General features: G+C 36.3%; 1 protein-coding gene across 2 annotated transcripts in view; it reads right to left on the bottom strand.

Moving 5' to 3' along the window:
* The window catches only part of LOC112047214 (proteasome activator complex subunit 4B), a 38,623-nt gene extending 24,543 nt beyond the window's left edge, over positions 1-14,080 (bottom strand). The window contains exons 1-6 of one of the 2 annotated variants that reach the window (XM_052888041.1): positions 13,550-14,080; positions 9,553-9,693; positions 8,782-8,898; positions 6,143-6,268; positions 1,254-1,298; positions 350-560 (exon numbers count right to left, since the gene is read on the bottom strand). In XM_052888041.1, coding sequence (XP_052744001.1) covers positions 350-560; positions 1,254-1,298; positions 6,143-6,268; positions 8,782-8,898; positions 9,553-9,693; positions 13,550-13,779 — 870 coding nt within the window. In that variant the 5' untranslated portion in view covers positions 13,780-14,080. The remainder of the gene's footprint in view (positions 1-349; positions 561-1,253; positions 1,299-6,142; positions 6,269-8,781; positions 8,899-9,552; positions 9,694-13,549) is intronic. The other variant, XM_052888042.1, reaches the window with a different exon arrangement.
* Positions 14,081-14,479: the final 399 nt, after the last annotated feature.

Below are 14,479 nucleotides of genomic sequence, written 5' to 3'. Positions count from 1 at the left end.
ATGCTTTAAGAGATCGTTAGATTTGTATGGGTGTTAAACAAAATTACATTATGTTTATACTTCTTAAACTTAATTAAAAATGTCATAACATTGATCTCATTTACCCGAATTTATCACAAATATCAATATATGTATTTCAAAGTCCTAGTCAAAGGGAAAACAAGGAAATCCTACCTGGTCTCCACAATACAGTATGGAGACCACACAATCTAGTATGGAGACCACAGGCAATCAAATACTTGGTTTTTGTATATATTTTTGGTTAATAAAGATCATTTTTTTTATTCAAATCTAGTCATCCCCATTACATCCATTGTATATGCGAAGATGATGTCTACTTAATACTTACCGAAATACCACACTGGTTGTTGTAGCACACGTCCCACAGATCCATGAGCTGGTCGAACCACAGCAGGTGGCCTTGCTCGGCGTGCTCAGCTGGCAGGCCCACCGGCAAGAACGCCGTGAACGGACCCATCATCTGAGAGTTGGACGACCACGGACAGATCTGAGGCAGGAGTTCCTCTAGCATCTCTTTTGTTGCACCCACTTCAAAGTACCTTGGAAAGAATGTATCGCAGTTATAAGACATCAATCTCAGCAAACAAAGGAGGATGCCCACCATCGGCCCCGGAAATTCAAGTATACTCCTGCATAAAAGTATATGGAGATGATAATATGATGTATAAATAAGGATCTGGTTAAATAATTTTTTTATCACTGTTCTTATTTAAAAAGTTCGTCGGTGTACCAAAGCGCGAAGTAACATTTGAAGCTGTATTATTTGAAAGTTTTAATATAATGAATGATGGTCAGAGCTTACTCTGAAATGAAAACATGTAGAAGGATAGGACTCAAATCGAATGGATGTCAAATTCGATTGTTTCAAGTAGGCTTAGTTTACAAGCACTTTTGAAACGATAAGTCTCTGTGTTTAAAACGATTACAAACGGTTTGTAAAACGAAAAAAAAGTAAACATTTTTGGGACAGTAATAAAAGTCGCAGATTGTTGAACAATTAAGATGTCAGTTTTAACTCCCATTCTCAGATTTGCACTGCGAAGCTATGGAATGCCATTCTAGGTTTTCTCAGCCTCCAACGTGGGCAAAGTTGAAACTTTAAGTAAAAAGTGAGTGCCTTCTAGGCTTGTAAGTTCACCATAGGCTGCATTATGGCTTAGCGTAAGGCATGATTGCAGCCAAAAGTTGGCTGATACAACATAAAATAATTAGGACAGTAGATAGGTACTTACGGTTTTGAGCATTTAATCATTGCCACATACGACGACTCCAGCGACCTGCAATCATTATTCAAAATGTAACGTTTTCTTTAGTGAAAATATTAGTTCTTCATGCAATACCTGCCACCTTTTGATTCATGATGGTGAGAAAACATAACTATAAAAACGCACCAAAGCGGTTGAAGTCAAGTTTCGCTTCTGCATTCGACCAATCACAGGACTCGAATTTAATGATTGGACGCAGAAAACAATATTGAACGCAACCAAGAATGACGATTGGATATGAGTTGACAAGATAGCGAACCCTTCAGGTTAATTTGATATTTTTGACGTAAGCTAGTTGACATATACAAAATTGAGATATGTAACAAATGTCATCAGGTCAGGTACCTACTGTGGATATCATTCATCATTCAGTAGGTATATGACATTTCTCAATTGATTTGATGTTGATTTTAATAGGTTGACAATAAAGACCAGAATAGTGAATAGGCCAGCTTGACTGCGATCTTATTTGATGATAAGTGACGATGCAGTCTGTAAAATACGTCTTTTACAAGAGGCGTCATATGGTAACGCTAAATCGTGTGGCGGTACGTCTTTGACGTTAGGGTGGTAGCACAGCTAATGTCTAACACCAGACCAGTCAATTCAGAAAATATAAAATCCTGAATTAAACCGAGCTGGGAGTCGAACCCAGTACTTGTGCAATGAAGAACTCAGCCTTACCAACTGTGCCGGAGAGGCCATCAAAGTCAAACTATAGCTTGGTAAATTCGTTCGTAACACTCCCGATCATCCGCGGGAGCCGGGAGGGAAGTAGCGATGCCTCGCACGCACGACCTCATACCTGCGCAGTCTTTCCCCTCCCGTCGCCCGCATATCATGGGAGTGTCATCAACAAACTTGCCAAGCTATAGGAACATGTTCCTGTACTGTGCCCTAGTGATGTGATGCTGTTTGGTGGGATCATTATTCTACTACGTCAGATGGGCTCGATCACAAAGAGTTTTACGATTTACCTATAGCAAACCATTAAACCAATTTTAAATTCAAAAGAATAGCCGTCACAAGAAGAAAAAACGGACAGTCACCAAATACTTAAATGATGTCCCAAAATAACAACACCACGCTCCGTCCCTGTTTGTAAAGCCACCTCCCCTCCGCTGTAAAGGCGTCGCCAAACAGAACCTGTATTCAGCGCGCGTCTAAGCTCTATGTCTTACACCGCGCTATAGCGTCGAATAGTGATGTAATAAGCTAGTTGACACTTTATTATTAAAATATTTTCTTAAACAGTTCATTCTCGTTCTGCTAGATTGAAAAAATCATGTATTTTTGACAATACATGCCAAAACGCTGTCGGCCATGATGCTCTATATTTTATCGTTTCATGACGTCACATAAACGCTAAACCTTAACCAAACGGTTTAGTGGTTATCAAAATTATTAGTTATTAACTAATTTGACGTTTATTCGTTTAGTACATCAAATAACATTGCGACGTCACTAAATTATGGACCACAGTGTTTATGACGTTTGGAAAAATACATAATTTTTATATTTAGTTTTCTATGAAATCCTTAACTTTTATTAATATTAACAACGATATATTTTTTTCATCATTCCATGATACGAAATTAATATTCTTTACTTTAAATTTGATATGAGTCAACTAGGAGTATGACGATATTAGCTGTCAAATACGCCTAACACAACAGAACGTTGCGTAGATACGACGATATGTACTTCTAGCGCTTCTTTGACAGCTAAAACCATCATCATTATTATCAGCCTGGACCCATTACTGAGCCAGGCTTTCCTCTTGCTACAGCATTAGGTACAGCACAAACGACGTAAATACAGTTTATGTATACTTGAAATTTTCTAAGATGTCAATTTTAAACAACAATAATGGCTGACTATGAACCAAAGACAATCAGTAGGGTTGAGAAGTTAACCGCGGGCATCGTAACGATATCAAGTAGGTATCGTTAAATCTGAAATAACTAAACTAAAATATCCGTTACTATACGTCATCTTAAAAAACGAATACGTTCCATATTCGTTTCGTTTTCCAACTTTTCAGTTGTGTGCATTTTAGGAAATTAAATATCATTTTAAGAATATATACACCAAGGAGAAGAAGTGAATCATGAAATACATGAAAATGTTGGATATAGTAATAATAATAATAATAATAATAATATAGCCTTTATTTCCAAGTACATAAATTACAAAAATTTTACAGTTTACATTTTTAAAAATTACAAAAGATACAAAAGTTACAAAAGTTAAAAAACATTAACATTTCATTTCATTTTGTTGGATATAGTAGCGACATTATTTCCGCATACGAATATTTTTGAAATAAAGTCAGTGGCAATTTATAATGGAAATTTTTAATTTTTAAATTGTTGAAGAAAACAATTGAGAAAAACAAAAAAGCGACAAAAATATTTTTCTATTGAATTAAAGATTATTATTTCTTTCTTTTTTTACCTTGGTTATACACCACTAGTCCAAATGACTATGTAGAACATAATTGGAATTAATGTACACTTACTGTCTGTCTCTTTTTTCGTATTCGTAACATTTTTCTAGCTCTAGAACCTACTAAATTTATTACCGCATAATGTCATATATTCAAAAACCTTTGTACTAAAGTTTCGGCCCCTTGTACATCACTATCTCTCAAACTTCTTTATATAATATCCTAATAACTCTGACTATCACGATTTACGTATACCAGAAAAATAAAAATCTCACCATGTTGCGAAACAAAAGTAATAATTTTTTTTCCATTAGTATTTCAAATCTTTTATTTATTTTTCTGATCCAGCAATCATAATATTCAAGTCGTATTTGTGTATTGTTTTCTTTATTCTTAATTTAAAAATTTTGCAAGTGGTTGAAGATTCGGTTTATCGGTTTTTTAATAATTTTTGATCGTGCTATATAATTACAAACATTCGGGAGCACTCGCGCCGCGATCGGTTAAGCTCGGTTTAGGATGAGTTAACTGCGAGCAAAAAGTGCCACATTGTCGCTTCCATGCTCACAGTGAGGTCGTGCCAATGTTTGTTCCATATCATCATTACTTATTTGTTTCGTTTGCAATTGTTAGTCTTGTTATTTATTTGTTGTTTGGTTGTTATATGACTAACAATAATATAACTAACCGAAAATTCCGACTTTCAGATGGGTGGATTTTAGGTTGAATTTCATATGGATTGATTTATTTATTAGGTATATTAAAAATATAAAAAAAAAATATTATGAAAAAATACAACCGACTTCAAAATGTTAACGTACCCACGAAACTAAAAAGGGAAAGATAACAACAGATTTTTTAAAATTATTATTTGTTTTTTCTCAATTAGGTCCTTCAACTATTTTAAAATCAAAAATCTCCATTTAAAATTGCCACTGACTTTATGAAAAAATATTCGTATGCGGAAATAATGTCGCTGCTATGTCCAAAGTTTTCATGTATGTAGATTTACTTCTTCTCCATGGAGTATAATATATTCTTTGGTGCTGTGTTAATAAAGATACACATTTATTTTATTTATAAGCCACAAAGGACACAAATATTAAAATTAAAAATTATGTACATAATTATCGACAAGTTATAATTTCATGTATCTTTCCCGTCTCTTCAATTCATAGACAATCTAGCATTACGAAATGTCAAATTCGCAACATTTTCGTTAATCTGTAGAAATAAAACTTGTTGTGATTTCGTTTTTAGTGAAATAAATGTGATATAATAGTTAATTACAAGCAGTTTTTATGTAATTCGCGGTGTGCGCGTTAAATGAAGTGATGTGTATATAAATGATTTAGTTTAAACGGACGGTTTGTGAGAAATATGTGAATGTCGTGACGACGGATCTTTGTTTACCTTTTATGCCATGTAAGGAAAAAAATACTATACAATATAATGTTGCGTCTATAGCTCGGTGTCAACTGTCATTCTAGCACTTTGACGCGCGTTGAATACGCATCCGTGTGTCGAGGCCTTTCGTTGAATAAATTATGGTGCATTACAATGAGAGATGAACCAACTACCAGTAAACACATAAGCGACCCTTATCCGAATACAGAAACGCTTTAGATGTTATCAACAAAATAATATACTGCGTAGTTAAGCAAAAATAGTGCTCTAAGGTAACGGTTAATATTGTCCTATTTAATATCCTATTCGTAAGGTCTTAGATTAGTCTGAATCATCTACGTTTTCTACCGAATCGAATGACGACTTATTCGTACTTTTTCGTGACTCGTAAAGAATGAGACAGATTCTCTCGATTTTTCGAGAATGTGAGACTTAGTTACACCACACTTATCCTATATGTCCCATATATTTACTGCGTTAGCTTACTGTACATCTGTAGAATAATAGAACTTTACGAATGATATATACTTGTACTTCTCATAAAAAAATCGAAACACTCCGCAAGTACTGATCAGGCGGATTGTTTCGATTTTTTTTTTATGAGAACTATACATATAATTATACCGTATTATATTGGAAATAAATAAAATTCAGTAAATGTAGATTTATACGTGTATACAATAATAATAATAATAATAATATGCTTCCGACCGACTTTTTCGATCACGGCGGCTAATCTCATGGTGAGATTAACCATGTACGCAGGAGATTTTATAGTGCACAAGTGTATGCGCAAGCACAGGTGCACTCTCTCTTCTCTCACTCTCGAAATCCGATGGAACGGCAGACCGACCGGTGAGAGATCAGGCGCAGGACCGACTGAATTCCACTGTTATAGTCGACGACACATTATACACGACGTCTTATACACGAGTGATGCATGTTTCCGTTTAAGCAGCGTTTCAGTATTCGGGCGCAAATTATTCAAAAAGTTTTTTACGTTGGTTGTTCGTTTTCCTCCCCCAACCCGAGTCCAAACAAACCGACAGCACCGTCTAAACTGTTCCACGTGATAAATTTCCGAATCATGTCGACTGCGGTCGGTGCTTCGGGTTCTTTATTGCTCCTGAACAAATAGGCCTAACTTAAGTTGCTGCATATGGAACGGGGTTCGTCCAGACGAGGATGGGTACGTGGTTATATCTAATCACCAAGTAGCCGTCCTGTCTCTTCGTCCCTGACTTATCTTAATATAAAAATGTTTTGACGGCCTCCGTGGCGCAGTGGTATGCGCGGTGGATTTACAAAACGGAGGTCCTGGGTTCGATCCCCGGCTGGGCAGATTGAGACTTTCTTAATTAGTCCAGGTCTGGCTAGTGGGAGGCTTCGGCCGTGGCTAGTTACCACCCTACCGGCAAAGACGTACCACCAAGCGAGAGTTTAGCGTTCCGGTACGATGCCGTGTAGAAACCAAAAGGGGTGTGGATTTTCACCCTCCTCCTAACAAGTTAGCCCGCTTCCATCTTAGACTGCATCATCACTTACCATCAGGTGAGATATTTATTATTTTTAATTATCACAAACGGTGAAGGAAAAACATCGCGAGGAAACCTGCATACCAGAGTATTTTCTTAATTCTCTACGTGTGTGAAGTCTGCCAATCCGCATTGGGCCAGCGTGGTGGATTATTGGCCTAACCGTTCTCATTCTGAGAGGAGACTCGAACACATCAGTGAGCTGAATATGGGTTGACAATGATAATGAAACGCTATTTCCAATCTTGTCCTTGACCCGTCCGAGATAACACACGTCACGTATGCAGCCGCGATCTTTAGGTACTTTTACAAACCTATTGAACGAAATCATTGAGAGACAAAATAAACTTCCACGTGTTATTTTAAGTACATCGTATGTGTGGGTGATATTATATTACGTGTGTGATAGTTTCATGTGTTGTACGATTTTTTATATTTTTAACTAGCGGATGCTCACGGCTATGTCTGCGCGAAATTTAGCATTACACAAATACCCCGGTAACCATGGATGTTTTCGGGGATGATGCTCAATAATCTCCTCTATCCTAAAGTGAAAGTTCGTTTTAGAGTTTAGCACGAACAAACGGCCTCCGTGGCGCAGCGGTAAGCGCGGTGGATTTACAAGGAGGTCCTGGGTTCGATCCCCGACTGGGCTGAGGTTTTCTTATTTGGTCCAGGTCTGGCTGGTGGGAGGCTTCAGCCGTGGCTAGTTACCACCCTACCGACAAAGACGTACGTAGCGATTTAGCGTTCCGGTACGATGTCGTGTGAAACCGAAAGGGTGTGGATTTTCATCCTCCTCCTAACAAGTTAGCCCGCTTCCATCTTAGATTGCATCATCACGTACCATCAAATGAGATTGCAGTCAAGGGCAAACTAGTAAAGAATAAAAAAAAAGAAAGACAGACAAAATTCTTAACTTTATGCAATTGAGAAAATACATTATTTTGAAATTCCAGAAATACATTTCAATTTTATTTATATGAATTTGAGTTTTGATATTGATTGAAGGATCAAGCAAATGGTCATAATACGAGATAAATCTCGTATATTGAGATAAGAGTTTAAATACATGTCGCAATTCGCAACGCTTCGCTTCAACTGCCAATGTGAATTGAGCTTTAGGTCTAGATGATAGGACGCGATGCCAAAACGCTTTACCGGGCATGAATTTTTTATCTTAACCTGCACTATCCTTCAGACGAGGTCATTTTTTTTTAAATTTTCAATTTATTCTATTAACACTTGACTACAATCTCACCTGGTGGTGGTGGTGCAATCTAAGATGGAAGCGGACTAACTTGTTAGGAGGAGGATGAAAATCCACACCCCTTTCGGTTTAGTTTCTAAATCGCTTGGCGGTACGTCTTTGCCGGTAGGGTGGTAACTAACAGCCGAAGCCTCCCACCAGTCAGACCTCGACCAATTAAGAAAACCTCGGTCCAGCCGGGGATCAAACCCAGGACCTCCAACTTGTAAATCCACCGCGCATTCCACTGCGCCACGAAGGCCGTCAAATCACGAGAGTCATGACTCATTATCATTAACTGACTCCCACACTATATTTTATTAGTATAGACGCGGCCTTAGACACATTACTCCTAATTAAATCGACTTACTATTTTCGAAACATGTTACCGTTATATTCATAGCGGTTTAAAGGTTTTTGTCTGAATGTCTGTTCTTTAAAATGAATGGACAGATTTTCATGTAGCTTAAAAAGGGAAGGGGGTAAAATAGGGGTTGAAAGTCTGTATGGAAGTACGTTACAGTTTTAAAAATTTGTTCATATCATAAAAAAATATATGAAATGAAGTGGTGAAAAAGGGGTTGGAAGTTTACATCGACTTCCAAGCAGACGAAGCCACGGGCGTCCGATAGTTTGTATATATTTAATATTTTCAATTGATACCGAACCAGTTTACATAGTAGTGGGGCCCCATTTTTTTGTTTGCACCAGGGCCCTTGGTTACCTAGCTACGCCTCTGGACATAAGGTATAAAAGAGCGGGCAGCACTACATAGGTGATAAATACGGTGATAAGGTTTTTTCTTTGATTTTTCTGACTTAAACTAACTAAAAAAAATTAATAAAGTTAACATACGCGTGGTAGTGGTACATCCCAATATTTGACGAACTCTTCTCAAAAATCCTGATCCCAAGGTCGTATAGTGGCCTCCATTGTAGTGTCAGTTCTTCAGGTGATATGAGGAATTTTTTTCTAAAAGTAAAAACAAAATTAAAATTGCTAAGTTTTACAAAGGAATTTTGCGAAAGTCCATGAGCTGTTTTAATTTTTATTATTCATTTTATATTTTCAATTTAAAATTATTCGAAATAATTCAGTATAATATTATTTATAATGAAGAAAAGAAAGCCAGTGAAATTAAGTTGGTAGGTCTTCTAGCTGCAGTCTCAGAATTTGTCAACAGTACCCATTCAAACAGGCCTAACAAAGTTATCGAATAAGGAAATTTTCAGCTACAAACACCTATAGTAATTTAGTTGTTTAGTCCACAAATAGTTAATACATCATTTAAGATATTTTGACTCTGTTGCGTACTATAGGGTGGCATTGCTGACAAGTGGCAATATATCTAGGGTCCAGGTATTAAGGGAACCCTCAGATTGCAAGGCTGTAATCTCATATAAGTCATAACTTCATAAGCCATCTAAAATAAAAAAAAGGTGATAGTTTTTTTCCCCATCCAAAGAACACGGCCAAGGGTGGTGAGTTATTTATTGATGGTACTATACTGTCAAAATAGGTCATTGTTAGTCACAAACATGCATTATTTCTACATAAGTCTATAAAAAATACTTAATATTAAGGTCATTAAAGTAAAATATAATTAAACTACTGTAATAAACTTACTTTGTGAGCATAACAAACAAAGTGGCGAACTTGTGGACTTTGCACGGCTCCAGCTCAGGTATAAGAACAAGTTCATACGCCAGTTTAATAAACGTCAGATGATCTTCCTTTGAAAACTTCAAGCCATACATTCGCACATATCTGTAATGATAAAGAAAATTTAATTCATTTAAATACTTAAACAGCCTGCATGATCACAAATCTTTGAATATCTTTTTGTACAAAACCAAGCCACATATTATAATACCTATATGTATATATTAACATTATTTATAATGTTGTGTGAGTGTGAGTCAGATTTGCACATGAAGGGTTCTTTTTTTATTATTTACAAGTTAACCCTCGACTACAATCTCACCTGATGGTAAGTGATGATGCAATGTAAGATGGAAGCGGGCTAACTTGTTAGGAGTAGGATGAAAATCCACATCCCTTTTGGTATCTACACGACATCGTACCGGAAAGCTAAATCGTTTGGCGGTACGTCTTTGCCAGCAGGTTGGTAACTAGCCACGACCGAAAGCTCCCAACGGCCAGACCTGAACCAACTAAGAAAACCTCAATCGGCGCAGCCGAGGGTCGGACCCAGAACCTGCGTCTTGTAATACCACTGCGCCACAGAGGCCGTCTAAATTTCATACTCATTACGGACATACGGGCTGACTGACTGACAACAGTCTTAGTAATAAGGCTCACAATTGACCCTTTTGGTATGGAATCCTAAAAATTTACATTGGTGATTTAATCCATTAAAATATAAGTCCTAATTACAGCATAAAAAAAACGTGGCTTTTTTTTGGCTGGTGGGAGGCTTCGGCCGTGGCTAGTTACCACCCTACCGACAAAGACGTACCGCCAAGCGATTTAGCGTTCCGGTACGATGTCGTGTAGAAACCGAAAGGAATGTGGATTTTCATCCTCCTCCTAACAAGTTAGCCCACTTCCATCTTAGACTGCATCATCACTTACCATCAGGTGAGATTGTAGTCAAGGGCTAACTTGTACAGAATAAAAAAAAAAAAAAAAACGTGTGATAAAAAATTTTAAAAATTCAAATTTAAAAAATTTTTGGCCTAAAAACTGTTAATTAAAAACAAATACAATTAAGTAAGTTTTAGATAGTTGATGTATCTTCCACTTGTGTTTCATCAATGTATGGGACATCCTGTGTAAATATAATTTTGAATATAGACTAATTATTATTTTTTCATAGAATTTTACAGTTTGTTTCTTGTAGGATGGTGCTGGTGACAGTTCGTTTCACTCTTGAAAGTTTGCCCGATTCACGATAATAATACGTATTATGAACGTCATACTGGCGACTGTCACCGTACCCATGCTGTCTGAAAAACACTTTAGTAAAACAGTAAAAAAAATAAAATTTTAAAACTATTTTATTTCCATTTACAACTCAATTGATAGTAACCAAAGGTATGTTATAGTATAGTGCATTCCAATGCCAAGTGTCTGGGTCAGGAAGTTCTGGGAAGACGCCAGATCTGTGAACAACGTATGCTGCCAAAGGTTAGTTCGAGTGACGCCAAATTTATATTGTTTAGGCATAATATGGAATGTACTATTCTATAAGTATACTGAAATCCTATTGAAGCCAAATCTGTAAATTAAAACACTGAATTAAAAAAAAAATAAGGAATCTGGAAGAGAAACTTTTTCAAAATTAGTATTACTAGCCCACATAGTCTTCCACTCCCATAAGAATAATATAGAGTACAAAATATAGCTTATGTTCATTAGGGACAATATGGGATTGGTGAAAGAATATTTTAAAACAGCACAGACTTTCCTGAGCCTATTTAATACAAACAAATGAACAATCAAATCATTTCCTCTTTATAATAATAGTTTATATTTTGCTTTACCCTACACAGGAAATTGACAAACATGCATAAATTGAGGAAAATCACATCCAAATTGGATCAGTAATTTTCTACACAGATGCCCTGTGGTTTCCAGTTCCTGTGGGAATATGGGGATAAAATATAACTTATGTTCATCAGAAATAATGTAGAATGGCAATGGTGAAAGAATTGAAATAAATCCAGTAGTTTCAGAGCATATATTTCCTGTTTATAATGTTAAGTATAGATGAGCTTGCATAGTATGACTTTAAGTTTACATAGTACATTAATGACAATAAAATAGCTTTTGGATGACATGAACATCTTCAAATTAAATGAAGTGTATTTAAGTAGCAGCATTGACAACTACACATAATCTCTAATACTCTCTAGATAGATAGATAGAAGTTATCTATATTTAGGTATTGGTAGAATAAACTTATATTTCTTCCAAGTTAGCCCACTTTCTTCATAGACTGCATTGTCACTTAACATGAGATGAAATCGCAGTCAAGTGTACCGTCAGTTGTGGTTGTCATCTGCAACGACAACTGACAGTAAACAATGTTGCAGCAGCAGTGAAGCATGCTTGTCTAGAAGATGCTTATTTGATCTTGACTTAAAGAGACCAACATTGTTAGTAGCTATCAAAATCCTATACAATAGTTCCAGTTATGGATCAGACTCAATGTTCTAAGTTTGATTCATGCCTGCTGTTTTGCCTGCCTACCACTTAGTTGGAGTAATGGATTAAACATGGAAATCTTCAAGAAAACAAAACAATAGATAAAAAAATCAAATTGGGAAAGTTAGTATGAGCAAAATTAGACCTACAGATTCTACTACAAGAAATGCGCTTGAATTTTTGGTTGGTTCAGTAGTTGCCTTTGAATCTACTGAATCAATTTGAAAAATCCTTCACTGCTGGAAAGCGACACTATCCCTGAGAGCTATATGCTATATTTTATCCTGGGAACGGGAACCACACTGCTGAAATGGTGCAGCGTTTGTTAATGTTTAAGAGTTCATCATCATTATCAGCACACTACTGGATCGGTCCTCCCTCCTTATAGAAGAGTGGACATGAGGTTTAGACCTACCATCCTACTGCTTTGAAGGTTGGCAGGCAAAGATCTGTATTGTTTGATATTTGTAACAATCATTATCAGGACTTTAACTCATGCCAGCCATCCATCATCAAATAAGCCCACATGCTTGTAGCGCAAACAGATTGACATCCATAGAACTGATTGTGTGTTGGTCGCAATCTACATGATGTCAATACGTTAGCACTGCAGGCATGTGGGCTTATTGGACGGTGGGTGGATTAGTTACTTTCAAATTACTGGCTGAGAATTTTTACAAAAACTACTGGAAAGAAAGAATAGCTCAATGTTTCATAGCCCTTTTATTATCCATACCATTATCTGAAGTAGCCCAAACCAGGACTTTGTGATCCAAAGCCAGGTTGAAAACCAGATTTGAAATGTTTGTGGAGGTATAGGAAAGGTTTAAAGTTGAGAAAAATTAGAAATTGCCAGGAAAACCATAAAAACAACACTTTTCTATTTCCCATACAAACATTTAAGAGTCAAGGGGTAGGGGTAGGGTAGGGGTAGAGTAGTGTAGAGTAACAATAGGGAAAAAGTGTGTATAAGTCAAAGCTCGACCATGTCGCTAGTCTACAATAAAATAAATCACATAGCAGTAATTTAAGCATATATATTATACTTAGCAGTTTATATGTTCATATAACCTTTCAATAACATTTCCATTATAAAGCTACAGAGGTGTCAAATAACGCAAAGTAACCATCATTCCTCAGTAATGTTTGTCAGCAATATTCATACATGCATTACATTATGGTGTATCACACTAATATTATAAAGGCAAATGTTTGAGTGTGAGTGTGTATGTTAGTTCCTTTTTTGCGCTGTGGCTACTGAATTGAATTGGCTGACATGGAATTACATTTTAATCTGGATTTACACATAGGCTACTTTTCATCCCAGAAAAATCCAAGGTTCCTGCGGGATTTGTGAGAAACTGAATTCCACGCCGACGAATTCAGGGCGTCCGCTAGTCTGGGGATAAATATAGGACTATAAACTGTTATGACTACATTATTATTTACATACTTCATCAGCCTGGACGACCACACTCCGCAGGCTGGCTTCATCTCCCGCAGCATGACCGACTTGGCCAGGTTGGTCTTCACCTGCTCAAGGAATACTTTTGACTCTTCATCCAATTTGGCTGCATAGGGCAGCAAATGGTTGGTGATGAGTTCCTTCTGCGGCTTGAACCCCAGAGCTTGGATCCGCTCTGGGGTCGCAAAGAACGACTCATTTTCGTCGTCAAATAACATTTTGCACGTTTTGTATTCACGGAAACATCAGTTACAGTAATACAGTTCAAGATTGAACCAAGATTTTTATCCACCACACTTTGGAACGCGAACTTTGTTTAGTAAGCACTTGTCTAGTCACCGCCACATGAAAAACAACATTGAATTTAAAGCAAGTCATCAATAAAATACAGCAAGAAAAGAAACCCGAATATATTATTCAATTGAAGGTTCATTCATAAAATATTAACGTTCCATTTTACGATTTTTATACACTTTTACGATTTAGATTGACGTATCACTGATCATGACCAAATTGCAATGTCATGTCATTACAGTGAAAATGTCAAATGAAAAGGTCGATTTGATTTGACCGTGCGACTATTTTTACGCATAGTACAATTATCATTCTATTATAATAATTATAAAAAAATTAGAATTCTTTTTTATTTTAATAATATTTTAATTAATAAAGATTTTTTCTTACAATATAAACAATTACATGATATATTTTATGAAATTTACTTTTTTACCAAATGTTGCTTGAATGCTCCTTGAAGTAATATATTCTTTCATTTTAAGGTACCACTAAAAGACCCTCTTGCTCTTGGCTTATAAAAATATACTATTTGCTAAATAATTATATATTATCTATTTATCCAAGGTTTCAATTCATTTCCTATGACATATTTATAAACGTATAGAAGTGTCCTTGCGAATT

Source organism: Bicyclus anynana, chromosome 21 (assembly GCF_947172395.1).
Source record: "Bicyclus anynana chromosome 21, ilBicAnyn1.1, whole genome shotgun sequence".
Classification (NCBI taxonomy): Eukaryota; Metazoa; Arthropoda; class Insecta; order Lepidoptera; family Nymphalidae; genus Bicyclus; species Bicyclus anynana.
The sequence above is the reverse complement of the archived record's forward strand: the minus strand, read 5'-3'. Positions and strand labels throughout refer to the sequence as shown.